Below are 14,358 nucleotides of genomic sequence, written 5' to 3' on the forward strand. Positions count from 1 at the left end.
AACTAAGGTCTCTCCCCCAGAGAGGGGCTCCAGAAGCCTTCCCAGGAGACGGGCCATGGAATTGCAGCTGGAAATCCAGGTTCACTGGCTGGAAGAAGTGGCACTGAGGAGTGGGCAGCCACAGAGGGTGCAGAGCCTGGGGTGTGTCCAGGAAGCAGGGAGGCAGGCAGGGCGCTAGAAAGTGGAGTTCACAGTGTCCAGGTGTCAATGGCTGAAACGGGTGGGTGTCAGACCTCAAGGTGCCTTGGTTGGATTCAAGGCCAGAGAACAGGACATGATCTGGGGAAAGTGGCAGTCCTCAGCGTGTTTGAATCACGTACACACACACACGCACACACGCACACGCACACACATGCACACGTGCACCTGATGAGCTATGCCCTGGGTGTGACTCATAACAGTGGACGGAGGCCTGGCTTGTCCCAGGGTCTGCCTCCACCGCCTCATGCCTCTTGGACCCCTGGCTTCTCATCCATCAGCTGGGGGCTGGCCCAGCCTGCTGTGAGGATGTGCTAAGGTGGTCCACACAGCCCCCCGCACCACACAGGACCTGATCCAGAGCCCTCTGCAAAGCAGGCAGCTGCCAGCAGATGTGAGCTCCTCTCCTGCCCTCTCCCACAGATGCCTGTGACGAGGACTGCCTGCGGAAGCGGGCGGAGCAGAGCTTGCAGGCTGCCATCAAGACCCTGCGGAAGGCTATCAGCCGGCAGCAGTTCTATGTCCAGATCTCAGGCACAGAGTACGAGGTGGCCCAGCGTCCAGCAAAGGCCCTGGAAGGACCAGGGACCTGCGGCACAGGCCAGGTGCTCCAGGACAGCAAATGTGGTGAGTGCATGCCCGGGGCCATGAGATGCCGTGCAGCAGACTCCCTACCCCTCTCATGTACAGCCTAGGTGACCCACAAAGAGCAGGCAGGGAAGACAGGCACACAGCAGGGATGAGCAGAGGGCACTGGGGTCTGCGCCTCTGCCACAGGCAGAGTTGGCATCATCTACATGACGGTGTGGAGCTGGCAGCCACAGCCACAAACTGGAGCTCAGCTCAAAGCACAGGCTGGGCAGAGAAGCCACAAGCAGAGCCAGGATGAGGGCTCAGACAGTGCGGTGGGGAGCTGCTGTGACCTAGGCGTGGTGAGGGGCCTGAGAACATCTTTCTCTTATTTTGAACACTTATTTGGGACTATTTCTAGCTTTCAGAAACATCGTTAAGCAGAACAAAAAACATGCATACTTTCTTCATCTGTATTTCCCTATGCATTTTCTAGCATTTATTATGGTAGGGTTGCATGTGTGTGTGTGTGTGTGCGTGTGCGTGCGTGCGTGCGTGTGTGTGTGTGTGTGTGTGTGTGTGGACTCCTTACTGTCCAAAACATACTCCCCATGACATTTCTTTTTTTTTTTTTTCTTCAGTACTAGGGATTGAAGCCAGGGCCTTCACACTAAGCTACATCCCTGGCTCTTTTTTAATTTTTTTATTCAGACACAGGGTTTTTCTAGGTCACTAAATTGCCCAGGCTGGGCTTGAGCTTATGACTCTCCTGCCCCAGCCTCCCAGAAGGCTAGGACTACAGGCGTATGCCGCCAAGCCCAGATACCCCATTACATTTCATCAGTTCTTCCATGTCCCTTTTCGTCCAGGAACGAAGGTCTCTTCCTTGGCACACTGCTGAGGTACGTGGGGTCTAGCCAGCCCTCTCGTGGTGTGTGGCAAACCCACAATGTGTGGTTCACCCTTGACACTGCCCACTGTGATCTCCTCATGACAGCCGGAGCCTGCTGTGTCACAGGGCAGATAGACCACAGCTGCCATCCCTGGTCCTCCACTCTGTCAGCCGCCACAGGGCACTGAGAGCCCCTGGTTCCTGCTCCTCCACCCACCTTTTCCCCTTGTGATAGTTTCTGAGGACAGATTCTGGGTTCATACAGAGACCCTGCTCCTCAGAGCTCCCATCCACCAGCCCCAGCTTTCCTTGACATTTCCCACAAATCAGGATATTCTCTATTCTGTCATCTGGCCTCCTTAGCATCTCCTGTGAGAAAGAGCTTCCCCCACCACACCCTGAGTGTGTGTGTGTGTGTGTGTGTGTGTGTGTGTGTGTGTGTAAGAGGGAAAGAGAGAGGACTCCATGGCTCACAGTTACCTCCAGTTCCACCCAAGGTTCTTTCTAACCTTCCCCTCCCTGTCTGTAAATATCTTCTCCAGCAGGGAGAAATATGGCTCCCTTCCTCCTTAATTTACAGATTTTCTGCTTCCTTCTTTCCTCACTGTTCTCCTCATTGGCCCAGTGTGGCCCTGTAGCCTGTCACCCTGGCCCTCTCTTCCACTCACGTCTCCACATTATTTCCCCAACAGCCTCTGTCCAGCACCAGACCCTCTTGCCACTGTGTTCCTGAAGCCCTCAGGTGCCACCCTGCCTGGCATCCTGGGGTGCCAGCTCCCCAACACAGGAAGGACAGGCTGGAGGGTAGGGGTCTGGAGGAAGTGGCTGTGGGACATCCAGGTGGAGACTTCCAGGAGGCAGTGTGGTAAAAGGCCAGGAAGTCAGGCTGGAGGCCGGGATGTGGAGCGGAAGGACCCCAGGAGGGGCTGGAGGGGTCTGCCGGCCACTGAGGTCCTCATGGACGACTGCCACCCAGGCTGCCCTGGCTCTTCCAGGCTGGAGCTGGGCCCCACTGGGCCCTGGGGTGCCGTATCTGCTGGGGGAGAGACTGGGTGGGCACCCAGGATGCAGCCCGGCCCACTGCCCACTGTCGTCCTAGCTGTCCCTCCTCCCTGCCTCTCCAGTGGCCTGCGGACCTGGCACCTACTTCAGCGGTGAGCGGGCCCAGTGTGTGCCGTGCATGTCGGGGACCTACCAGGACCTGGAGGGCCAGCTCAGCTGCTCCCCATGCCCCAGCAGTGACGGACTTGGCCTGGCCGGTGCCCGAAACGTGTCTGAATGTGGAGGCGAGTGTGGGCCCGCCTGAGGGGGCGGCTGGGCGGGGGCAGAACCCCTGGACTGAGGCTCCTGAAGCAAAGGCAGAAGCCCTGTGTAGCCACAGAGCATGGCATTGTCTATAGCACTTTGCCATTTCAGAGCCACTCAGTTTCCACACAGGCATCACTCAGACCGGGCATTGTGGCTCCCGGGGTGCCCGTGCCTCAGAATGCCCCATCATTCCGCAGCTCTCAGGCACCCTGAATACTTGGCATCAGGCAGCTTGCCAGAGACTTTACAGTGTGCACACACCTTGTGCCTTACAGATCAAGGGGGCTGTGGGGGGCACAGAGTCCTTCACGCTTGGCGTCACATCCTGTGCAATGCTCTATCTTCACCAAAACACATCACTGGCTGAGCCATGCACTTGCTGGGTCAGGAACTTTGCTCCACACAAAGAACTTTACAATTTTGGACCAAGCATGGTAGTATATGCCTGTAATCCCAGCTACTCAAGAGGCTGAGACAGGAAGATCACAAGTTGGAAGTCACCCGGGCAACTTCATGAGACCCTGTCACAAAATAAAAAGTAAAAAGGGCTGGGCCAGTGCTTCCTGGGTTCAATCCCCAGTATCACCAACTAACACAAAAAACACAAAACACAAAACAAAACCGTTTTCCCTGTAGCTGGTTGAAAAGGAGCCCTTTTTCAATTTACCAAGCACAGTTTAGTTTTTGAAGGGCTTTACCAGTTAGCACCCCACTTAGCCCCTCTGTGAGATGGGTCTCCCAGCAGCCTCTTCTCCTGCACCATTGTGGGGCTCTCCCTGAAGAGGCCACAGGGACCTCAGCACTGGTGGGGGTGTGCCTAAGGGGAACAGAGACCTCTGTCCTCCTTCGGTGCCCTCTCCGAGTGTGGCTGCCCCTGGAATGGTGACTGTTGGAGCTCAGGGTGGCCACAGGAGGAGAGACCCTGAGTCTGGGCTGAGAGGACCCTGAACCCACTTCTCACCCAGTGCCGGGATGCCTGCACACTTCCTTCCTGCTGGACTCTAGAACATTCTTTATGCTGAGCTGAAGTCAGCTTTCCCTTGGTCCCCTCCCTTTGTCCCAGCACTACCCGTGGATCCTCAGAGACCCTCCGCCTCCTCCCACTGCTCTGACACAACTGACCACCCCTCTCCATGCACAGGGACGCCAGGCTTGGCCAGGCCGCCCCACCCCACTCTGGTGCCTGTCCCAGGGCCCGGGGCCACCGACACCCAGCCTGAGCGGTGACCTCTGACTTGCAGGCCAGTGCTCTCCGGGCTCCTTCTCAGCCGATGGCTTCAAGCCGTGCCAGACCTGTCCCCTGGGCACATACCAGCCCGAGCCCGGCCGCACAGGCTGTTTGCCCTGTGGTGGGGGACTGCTCACCAAGCACGAGGGTGCCACCTCCTTCCAGGACTGCGAGGCCAAAGGTGAGGGCCCCCACTGCCCACCGCTGTGTGCCTCCCATCTCCTCTGCCTGGCCACCCTCAACATCAGGGGTACCCTCAGGACTGCTGGACACCAGGTCCACACCGCCTCTCCAAGCTGGTGACCCACTTCCCCTTCAACGGGCTCCCTCTCCTCGTCTGTCTGTCAGTCTGTCTGTACCACCAGCCAAGGCCCTGGGTCCACAGAGCCTTGCGTGCTGGCTGCTCCACCTCAGCACAAATCAGCCAGCCCCCAGCGCCACACCCACCTGTACAACAGTCTCGCCTCATTCTTTCCCCTTCCTTTCCTCCCTTTTTGCCCCGAACCCCTTCATTCACACAGTGGCCCCACTGCTCCCTGAAAATTGCTCCCATCAAGGTGACCTACAGTATCCCTGGGTTGCACACATGTCCTCTCTCTGCCTCTGGCATGGGCCCCTCCATATGCTCTTCCCGGTGTCCAGCAAACAACTCTTGAGCTGTCCTTGTGTCCTGCCTGGGTGGGCACTCAGCCTCCTGACCGTCTGTCCCCTCATCCCCCAGTGGAAGGAGATCCTTGGGTGGTAGAGGTCTTGAGGGAGCACAGGATGCTCCTTGCCCTGCAATGGTGCACCAGACCCCCACCCGTGTGTCCCCCGCCTGCAGTGCACTGCTCCCCCGGCCACCACTACAATACCACCACGCACCGCTGCATCCGCTGCCCTGTAGGCACCTACCAGCCTGAGTTTGGCCAGAACCATTGTATCACCTGCCCGGGCAACACCAGCACCGACTTCGATGGCTCCACTAATGTCACCCACTGTAAAAGTAGGTGCCACTCTTGAGGGAGTGGAGAGGCCGGGCATGCTGGGTGGGCATGGGTGAGACCCGACCTCAACCCTCTGAGAGGAAGCACCGATGCCACCACCCCTGCTCTGTGGGATGCCTTTGGGAAGGCTGCATCCATCCTGAGCCCAAGCCAGGAAGGCCAGTGTCCCCCCTGGCCCACTGTCCGAGGGCATTGTGCATCGGTTCCCCTCGCTCGCCAGACTCGGCCTGTGCCCTGGAGTCCAGGCTTTACAGATTGAATGCTGTGTTACTTTAAATTCATTTTGTAGTTTCTGCATTTTACCTTTTCCTAACCAGTTTTCTGGGGCTATGGGTCATGTCTGGAACCATCTAAAAACCTGTGAAAGGGCATTTATTCCTGGATGTGGCAGCTGGGGACACAACCCTCAGAACCAGAAGAACAGTGCAGCAGAGGAGTCTGCAGATGGAGGGTTTTAGATGTCTTGATGGGTAAAAGTAGAAAAGCCAGGTGATAGGGAAGCTTCTGGAATGCTGGAGGTGGGAAGAAAACATTTCCCAGAAATCTTGACAGGAGAAAATACTTAAATGAGAATGCACAGGAAATGAATGTATATTTAATATTTACATTTAGTTCATTTTGCAAAATTGATTTCCTTATACCTTTAAGGCGCAGAGCCATTTGGCTCATTAAAATGTCACATCTGGCCTCTACGAGGATGTACTAGTTAGCAAAGAAAGGAAAACATTTATCTCTTCCCTCGCTGCAGTGCCCACCTGTAATCTCCTGCCCCTGGTGGGGAGGGCGCCCATGCCACAGCTGGTGGGCTCAGCCAGGGTGTCTGACACATCAGATGGGTGAACCGAGAGAAAGGGCGGGCAGGTGGGGCTTCACTCAGGAGAGAATCGGGCAGCCAGGTGGGGGCTGACAGAAATGCAAGGTGAGCCTGCATCAGGCAAGGCAGCCCCCTAAGAAAGAGCTGCTCAGGGTGGGCCTCAGACGCCAGCAGGTGGAAAGGGCCGAGGGGCAGCCAGGCAGGGCCCCAGGCCAGGGCTGGCGGGTGTGGGAGAGCTGGGTGGAGGCTGGGCTGAAGACTCAGCAGGCTGTGCCCATCCAGCCGAGCCTGATCGCTGATCGGGCCCTCCGGCCCGGTGCCCACAGACCAGCACTGTGGTGGTGAGCTTGGTGACTACACAGGCTACATCGAGTCCCCCAACTACCCCGGCGACTACCCAGCCAACGCCGAGTGTGTGTGGCACATCGTACCACCCCCCAAGCGCAGGATCCTCATTGTGGTCCCCGAGATCTTCCTGCCGATCGAGGACGAGTGCGGCGATGTCCTGGTCATGAGGAAGAGCGGTGCGTGCTGGCCTCAGGGCTGGGGCTGGGGACGGGTCTCAGTCTCACCTGAGCACCAGCACCCCTCCTCACCTTGGTACAGCTCCAGGGGCAGGAAGAGGTGCCAGGGTGTGCACTCTGTAGGAGCAACGTGGGGAAGTCGGGGAGCTTAGAGGTGCCCTAAACAGGACCTAGCCAGCCCGATGTCTTCTCCCAGCTGGGCCGTTCAGCCAGCTGCAGTCCCCTCCCCCTGCTTCCTGTGCTTCCTGCCACACACTCCAGCGAGACCCCGGAAGTGCCCTCCTCCTCCCTCTGAGGCTTGGGTGAGCGAAAGGCCACCCAGGCACACCGTGAAAGCTGGAGGATTGAGCAGAGCCACCTTCCACAGGGGCACGGACAAGCATGTGCCTGTGTCCTGGCAGTGAGAAAGCGGAAGCAGCTGGATGCCCCTGCAGCAACCTGGCAGAGAGCTCCTGCTGCTGCCGGGTGTGGGCACTTTATTCCCATGTCTGGCACCACCTGCTCAGTGAGGCTGCTGAACCGGAAACAGCCAGGGAGCCACCTGGGGTGCCTCAGCCATCCAGAGCCCAGCCCAGGGCCACTGCCCCGCCCATCCCCGTCAAGGCCCCCGCCTCCCTGCACTGTTCACCCACAGCTCACCTACGTCCAGGAGCGCCCAGGAAGGCTCCCCAGGGAGAAGCAGGGCACCCTTGCTCATTGGCTCACAGGGGGAGAGGCCTCTCAAACCTGACCCCAGGCTCCAGCAGTCCATGGCGGCCTGCACGGCCCGCTTCACAGCCCAGTGGGGCTCTGCACAGGGGGAGACAGAGGCTATGATAGAGGAGCAGCTGTAGGAGTGGGTTCACCAGAGCAGAACAAGAACACGGAGGGGGCATCTGGAGGCTTCCTGGAGGACGCAGGGCTCAGAAGGACCAGGAGCACCAAGGCAGATGCTGGGGAAGAGCTGCCTGTTTGAGGAACCAGGCATTGTGGGTGCAGGGGGCCAACTGGGGGGGGGGGGGAGTTGAGGCCCTGCAGATCTGGGGGCGCTTCCACAATGGTGCGGCTCCCCACAGCCTCCCCCACATCCATCACCACCTACGAGACCTGCCAGACCTACGAGAGACCCATCGCCTTCACCTCTCGTTCCCGGAAGCTCTGGATCCAGTTCAAATCCAATGAGGGCAACAGTGGAAAAGGCTTCCAAGTTCCCTACGTCACCTACGATGGTAAGGCGGGACCCTGTCCTCACAGCCAGTGTGCCAGGCCCAAAGGACGCACAGTCACCTGTCCCTGTCACCAGGCAAAACAGAGTGAGGCCACCCCTGCAGGGTTTGGAAGGTTCCGAGGGGCAGCTGCGTCTGGAGGAGGAAGGATGTGCAGGTGGAGGAAGCCCCAGGTGCTAAGGCCGGGCAGAGCTGTGCCCCGGGCCATCGTACAGCCAGAGCCAGGGAGGCAGGGGCCTCAGCGGGAGGGTCTCAAGCCCTCACCTTTCCCTCTCGCCCGGCTGCCCAGAGGACTACCAGCAACTGATCGAAGACATCGTGCGCGACGGGCGCCTGTACGCCTCGGAGAATCACCAGGAAATCTTGAAAGTGAGTTTACTGTGGGGGAATGCATGCGACTCTGGGATAGATGGTGGCTGGGCCATCCCTGCCGCCCCGCCCCGCCATCCTGATCCCTGGCCCCTGGAGAAGGGAGGAAAGACATTGACAGGAGGGGAGGACGAGATCCTGGGGGCAGGGGTCCTGGCACAGGTACTGAGGCTGGCACATCTGTCCCCCAAACCAGGGCCCTGAGGCCAGCTGGCTGCTGGGGCAATGGGGACCTGGACCTGGTCACGTGGCCTCGGGCAGGACCTTTGCCTAAGGTTCTCAGCCTCACTTGCTTGCCTGGAAACGAGGGTCTTTCGCAGGGTGGTGTCTTAAAATGAGCGGGTTCCACCCACTGCTGTTGTCACTTACAGCCACTCTGCCACTGGGACTGGACTCCCTCCTCATCCTGCTGTGACCTTGAGCAGCAAAGCCACTGTGCCATAAAGGGGAGGCTGTGGCTGTCAGTTAGCAGCACTGGTCAGAGGCCCAGGGATTGGTTCTCACCAAGGGGGCCAGACCCGGCGTGGGCCCTGGCCCAGCCTCTGGACAGTGGGTCCCTCGGCATTTGAAGACTCCCACAACCTGTGTCTTGCAGGACAAGAAGCTGATCAAGGCGCTGTTCGATGTGCTGGCGCACCCCCAGAACTACTTCAAGTATACAGCCCAGGAGTCCAAGGAGATGTTCCCTCGCTCCTTCATCAAACTACTGCGCTCCAAAGTGTCCCGGTTCCTGCGACCCTACAAGTAACGCTCAGTGCTGTCCTTCAGGGACGGTGAGGGGAAAGGAAGACTCCCTTTCCTCCAAGGAGGAGCAGAAGGCGGCCCCTGGGCCTCTGTGTCACCTTGGGAAACCCATGATGTGTGCCCCTTGGGAAAGCTGTAGAGGGCTAGGCCCAGGCCCAAGCCTTTTCGGATCTCCCTCGGATCTGCCTTCCCAGGGGGCGACTCTGCTGCAGGACGCCTTTGTCCCTCCCTTCACCTCTTCATTTCCCAGGACACCACAAGCACTGTCTCCTGGCAGGACGCCGCCTGGCTGTGACATGCCATGCCCGCCTCATGGGTGGTCAGAGAGTGCGTGCCCTACACCTGACATTTCAGGAGAGAAGAACGTGGCCCATGCTCTCCCTGGGACACTGGAGGAGGCGTGGGAAGATGTTATCCACACAGGAAGTCTCCACACCGGAAGGAAGGAGGGGAAAGGAGCTGACACGTGGGATTGACAAGCCTGCCTTGATGCCCGCAGGGCTGCCACACCCTGCAGGCTCCTCCAGCCTTGGGCACAGGACATGGTGCCCTGTCGCTGGCCTCTAAGGATGCTGTCATGGACGGGACACAGCTGCGAGGGGAGAAAGTAGGTTTGTGCTTTCCCTCCATGGGACGGCTAATTAAGTACTGTATATATAAATATAAATATAAGATTATATATATATACTTCTATTTGTGGTACGTTAGGAAAATGCTTGTTAGTGACTCTCAGTATGGGTTGCTGCTGCTAGCCTGCCTAGAGGATTAAGCTGCTCCTCCTGCCACTGCCACCTCCCGTGGCAGGCAGGGAGAGCCAGGCTGCCCCCAGATGTGCTTCCAAATGTGCATTCTTAGGAACCAGGCTCGGGTACTGTTGGACCACCGGCCCCACCCTCACGCTCGTCCCTGCCCTCAATGGGACCCAGTGGATGGCAGCCTCCCCCTGGGGTTGCAGGGCCCAACCACAGACTTCAGAAGGGGCCTGAGTTCCAGCCCTGTGGTGATGCCCCTTGGGTTCCGTGTTGTGCTCACAAATCGCCAGGAAATGAGGTCTTTCTCAAGGGGACCCTGGAGCGGCCACTCACTCCTCACCTGTCCAGCCTCCTTTCTGCCACACCGAGCTGCCTGTCTGAGTCCTTTTGGACACAAGAAGTCTGAGTGTGACCAGGAAGCCAGCACCTGGGACACAGCCAACTGAGGGCACCAGCATGCCAGGGTCCACAAGTCCTCGCTGCTTGTCATACCGCTTGCTGCCACCTGTAAGCTGGGCATAAGAAATAGTCTGTATTTTTCAGGTTACCAAATCTTAAAACTTCCAAGGGACACAGAAAAATCTTAAAAGGAACTCTGGCCACTGATTCCAAGTGGCCACCAGGGTTCCTGCTCCCAGCCCTGCCTGACTGATGGGAGGTTTGAGAAATACACATGGCCCACAGACACTGTGACAAGGCTGACAGGTGAGCAAGGTCACGAGACCATAGCCTGGTGACCAGCACGCAGGGTGTGACACATTCTATAGTCCAGAAAAGGGCTGGGGACTCAGGAATGAGTTGCCACCATTACATGCATCTACCAAAGCTGAGTCCCTGGCTGCCACTAGCCAGTTTCTCGGCTCAAGTCCAAGTGGAGGATGGCGGGCAGAGCTTTTGCACTTGCTGAAAGGTTGGGGTTAACTCATAGCCCTGCCAGGAGCCACTGCACCTCTGCTGGTCACAGTCCCTGCAGGTCAACCTCAGTTTCCAGAAAGAGACCTCCCTTCCTTTGTCAGGGTCCCCAGAAACAAGTGCAGATGGCAAGTGCCCCAGGAAGGACCCTGTGAGGGACTTGAACTCTTTATTAAGGTTCTCCATGGAAACAAGGCCGACAGGATATAGAGAGAGAAAGATCAGAGCAGACTTATTGTGAGAACCACCCTGAAGAACCATGGAGGCCAAGACGCTCTCTGAGGTGCCATGTGCATGCTGGGGAAGCAGGAAGTTGGCAGCATAGTTCAGGCTGAATCCAACCAGAGAAGCTGGGCACCCTAGACTCCAGAGGCCCAAGAACCCAGGAGCAGAAGAGGGATCTGCCAGCTCCCAGAGAGTAAACTGTCCCTTCCTCCACCTTTTTGTTTTATTGGGGCCCCTCAACCAACCCAGGTACTGCATGGGCCCCCATGCTGGGGAGGGTGGGTCTTTGCCTGCTCTGCTGGTTCCCTGGAAACTCCCCTAGGAACCCCACAAGGGAGAGTTTACCAGCTGTCTGGGTCTCTACTTAGGCCAGTCAAGCTGACACCTAAAATGAACCATTGCACTTCTTAAGGATGTTTTCAATGCCATCAAAATCCAGAAAGCACTCTCAGGCTCTCTCAAGTTTGCCCTGTGATTCCTTAGTGGTTCGGGCATCTCTCTATATGCCCACGAAGCCACCCCCCCATGTCTCCTCTCATCCCACATCTGTCACCACCACTGTGGCCACATCATGCCCAGTGGCCCCAGGGCAGAGCAGGACAGGGCAGGCATAGGGCAGGCTCTTCCTCCTTCTCTTACCATCAAACTCTTCTTTGGTTCTCATGCTACAAAAGAGGCTTGGAGAAGAACCAGGCAGCCAGAGACGCTGCCCTCACCACCACCATGCAGCCCTCCTGGTGAAACACCACCCCCACCATCCCGGTGACATAAAGCCCAGAGATAGGGTCTGCTGCAGCTCCCCACACCGGTACTTTGGATCCCAGCCATGAAAGCCAAAGCCGACCCTGGTTCTCATGGGGCTCTCTGGAAAACAAGTCCATTTCCCCAAAAGCTCGACTGCTGCAGGGCACGTCTTCATGGGGAGACTTGGAGAAAGATGGAAGCGGGGGTCAGCTATGCAGGAGCCTTCCTGGTGAGAAACCAGAAACGGAGGCCCTGAGCTGGAAGCCAACACAGCCTACCCCTGGCTTTGGCCTTGGGCAGCCCTAGTCCCATGGCACTGCCAGTCAGGGAGCTCCAGAAGCCACACTGCACCCTGTGCTCCCAGGGAAACAGCACAGGACAGCTTCTGGAAGCCAAAGCTCTGCCATCTGGTGAGGCCTGGAAAAGGGTCCGTGGTGCCCCCAGATTCCTCTGAACTTGGTGCAGCTCCTGGGCCCCTAGCTGGGCTTCCTGGAGAAGGCAGCCAGAGTGGACCCAGGAATGCAGGAAACACCCTGGTACTTCTTCCTGCACACCTGGCCCCTTCTGCTTTGCAGGCCCACAGGGAAAAAGTCTGCACTGAGGTTCAGTGGCCAGCCACACCCTCAATCAGCCTCCTCTGCTGCCCAAAATTAGGCTTTTTATGTCCAGGTTATTCTCCTTATGCTGCCCCTCTTTGCTTTGGGCTCCACCCAGTCCCTCTAACAGCAAAATCAGCCTGTGTTCCCCAACATACCCCACCCTGGCCAGTAGTGGCAACCACTTTTCCAAACTCTGGCTCCTGCCCTTGCTGGGGACAGACACCCAGGGTGCAGGGCCCCAGAAAGCGCTGGCCACAGAGGCCAGGTGTGGAAGCCTTAAGAGCGACCTCTGACCTCTAACAAATGCACTGTCATGGTCAGGGCTGTTGTGAGTCCTTAACTGAATCTAGGAGCTGATGTTATTCAGTGCCTCTGCCACTCCAGCAGGAAAATAAGACACTGAAATAAGCTGGGCCATTTAGCAGCATTTACCAAGCATTGACTGTGCACCAGGCTCCTAGGAAGACAAAGAAGAGGGGAGACACAGAGATGAAACCTGCCCAGGACAGCAGCCACCATCCCTGCCATCATTGGCTGACCCTGCCCAACACAGCCAGTGCCCCAGAAGGCAGGCACCTCTCTTCTCACCCAGGGAGCCCAACTGTCCTACTCCCTGCTGAACCTCCTGTAGCTGATACCAAGGTCCCATCGCTTCACCAAAGATACACATGGGGACAGTGCCCAGCTGATGCCATTCAGGCCTAGGCTGAAGGACTTGATATGTGTGGAAATGCCCGTGGGACACACAGAGACAAATAAAGAGTCCCTCTCCTCCCTGCTGCCTCAGCCTCCATGGCATTCACAGGTCATGAGCCCTCCAGGAATGAGCTGGAAGCAGGACAAGGCTGATGTCTACCCTGTGCTGCCTGTCTTGCTTGGAAAGGTACAGTGGAGGAAGTCATCTCAGGGCCATGGCACGTGCTGCCTCCAGCACCCTCCTCTTATGGCCCCCACAAAGCAGGCCCTGGGGTCCCCTGAGGCCTAACAGCCCCTGCTGGGCCATGCCAGCCTGGAGCCTGCTGGATGGTCCCTTTGAAACTGTCTGCACTCCACAAGCCTTACCAGGAAGCAAACATTCATTCAGTGCCTCCTATGTGCCAGGCACCCAGCTCTACCCTTGCCTTCCACGTGGATGGTCCTCTCGGCCCAGTGAGGCTGCAGGGCTCAACACTGTCTTCATGTGTGGCATCAGGACTCAGGGAGACCAAGAGACATGGCCAAGATGAAAGGGTTAGAGGTCGGTGGAGTTGGAATCCAACTCAAGCCCTTTTGGACCCCATGGAGAAGCTGTCACCGTGAATGTTGATTCATCTGAATTTACAGGTTGGAGCCTCAGCCAGGCCAGCCTGGGACAAGGTGATCTAAGACAGGAAGGGTGTCATGGAAGCATGGAGAGTGACCTCAGTGATGCTTCCTCCCTTAACAAGCACTAAACATTCAGAAAAATGATGGGCTTGAAGTCTTCTCTTAGGCCAAGAGACAGGGTGCTCAGATGTGAGCTGGCATTGCCACCTGCCGCCTATGCCTGCCCGTGTCCCAGGGACGCTCCTCGGCATTGCAGAGCACACTGAGCGTGGTGGCTATGGGCAGACATGGGGAAAGGCAGAGAGGCAGCTTCATGGTGCCAAGGGTTTAGTTTCCAATCCAAAGGCCACGCAGATCTACAGCAGGGAAACCAGATTCTGCCAGATCAGAACCCTAAACACTGAGCAGACCCAGGCCATAGTGCCCTGGTGTCGGCCGCCAGGGAGCTGTGCTCTCACCTACAGCCCTCTCCTCCACCTCCTGCCAAAGGCCCCCACCCCCGGCCCAGCACTCACCAGCCATCTTGTTGCAAGGTTGACAAAAAGCAGTGTAGCCAGGTTTTTCTGTCAGTTGCCTCAAATATTCAAAGCTTTGTGTTCACCAGCATGTCCCCTCACATCCATGTAATTCAGCATTTGTGAGAATCACTTTAATAATAAACAGTAAATTAACCTAAACATTGCTCTGCTCTCTTATTCGTTAGAGGTCATGATTGGAGGTGGGGAAAGGCAATTGGAATCCAAAAAAGAAAAAAAGAGTAAGAAATGTCATGACTGTTGAGGGCTGAAAGGGGCTACAGTAACCCTCTGGAAAGCAAAGCAGGGAATTAGAGATTTGCAGGTGGAGAAGCAGAGGGGTACCCCGAGCTACTGCCACGAAGAACCTTTCTGTATCTCCAATCCCTTTTCCCCAAAGACTTACATTTTAAAAAACAATGTTCTTTGGTGTTGTGGGTGTAGCTCAGTGGCAGAGCATTTGCCTAG

General features: G+C 57.2%; 1 protein-coding gene across 6 annotated transcripts in view; it reads left to right on the top strand.

Annotated features, from left to right (window-relative positions):
* Scube1 (signal peptide, CUB domain and EGF like domain containing 1) overlaps positions 1–14,052 on the top strand; it is a 111,897-nt gene extending 97,845 nt beyond the window's left edge. For 5 of the 6 annotated variants that reach the window (XM_004845434.3, XM_021258828.2, XM_021258826.2 and 2 more), the window contains 8 exons: positions 622–825; positions 2,785–2,946; positions 4,210–4,377; positions 5,020–5,181; positions 6,323–6,520; positions 7,576–7,728; positions 8,015–8,094; positions 8,690–14,052. In XM_004845434.3, coding sequence (XP_004845491.1) covers positions 622–825; positions 2,785–2,946; positions 4,210–4,377; positions 5,020–5,181; positions 6,323–6,520; positions 7,576–7,728; positions 8,015–8,094; positions 8,690–8,842 — 1,280 coding nt within the window. In that variant the 3' untranslated portion in view covers positions 8,843–14,052. The other variant, XM_021258829.2, reaches the window with a different exon arrangement.
* Positions 14,053–14,358: the final 306 nt, after the last annotated feature.

The sequence above is a fragment of the Heterocephalus glaber genome, unplaced genomic scaffold (assembly GCF_053883595.1).
Source record: "Heterocephalus glaber isolate CG9 unplaced genomic scaffold, H.glaber_assembly_v1.0 deba00001444, whole genome shotgun sequence".
Taxonomy (NCBI): domain Eukaryota; kingdom Metazoa; phylum Chordata; class Mammalia; order Rodentia; family Bathyergidae; genus Heterocephalus; species Heterocephalus glaber.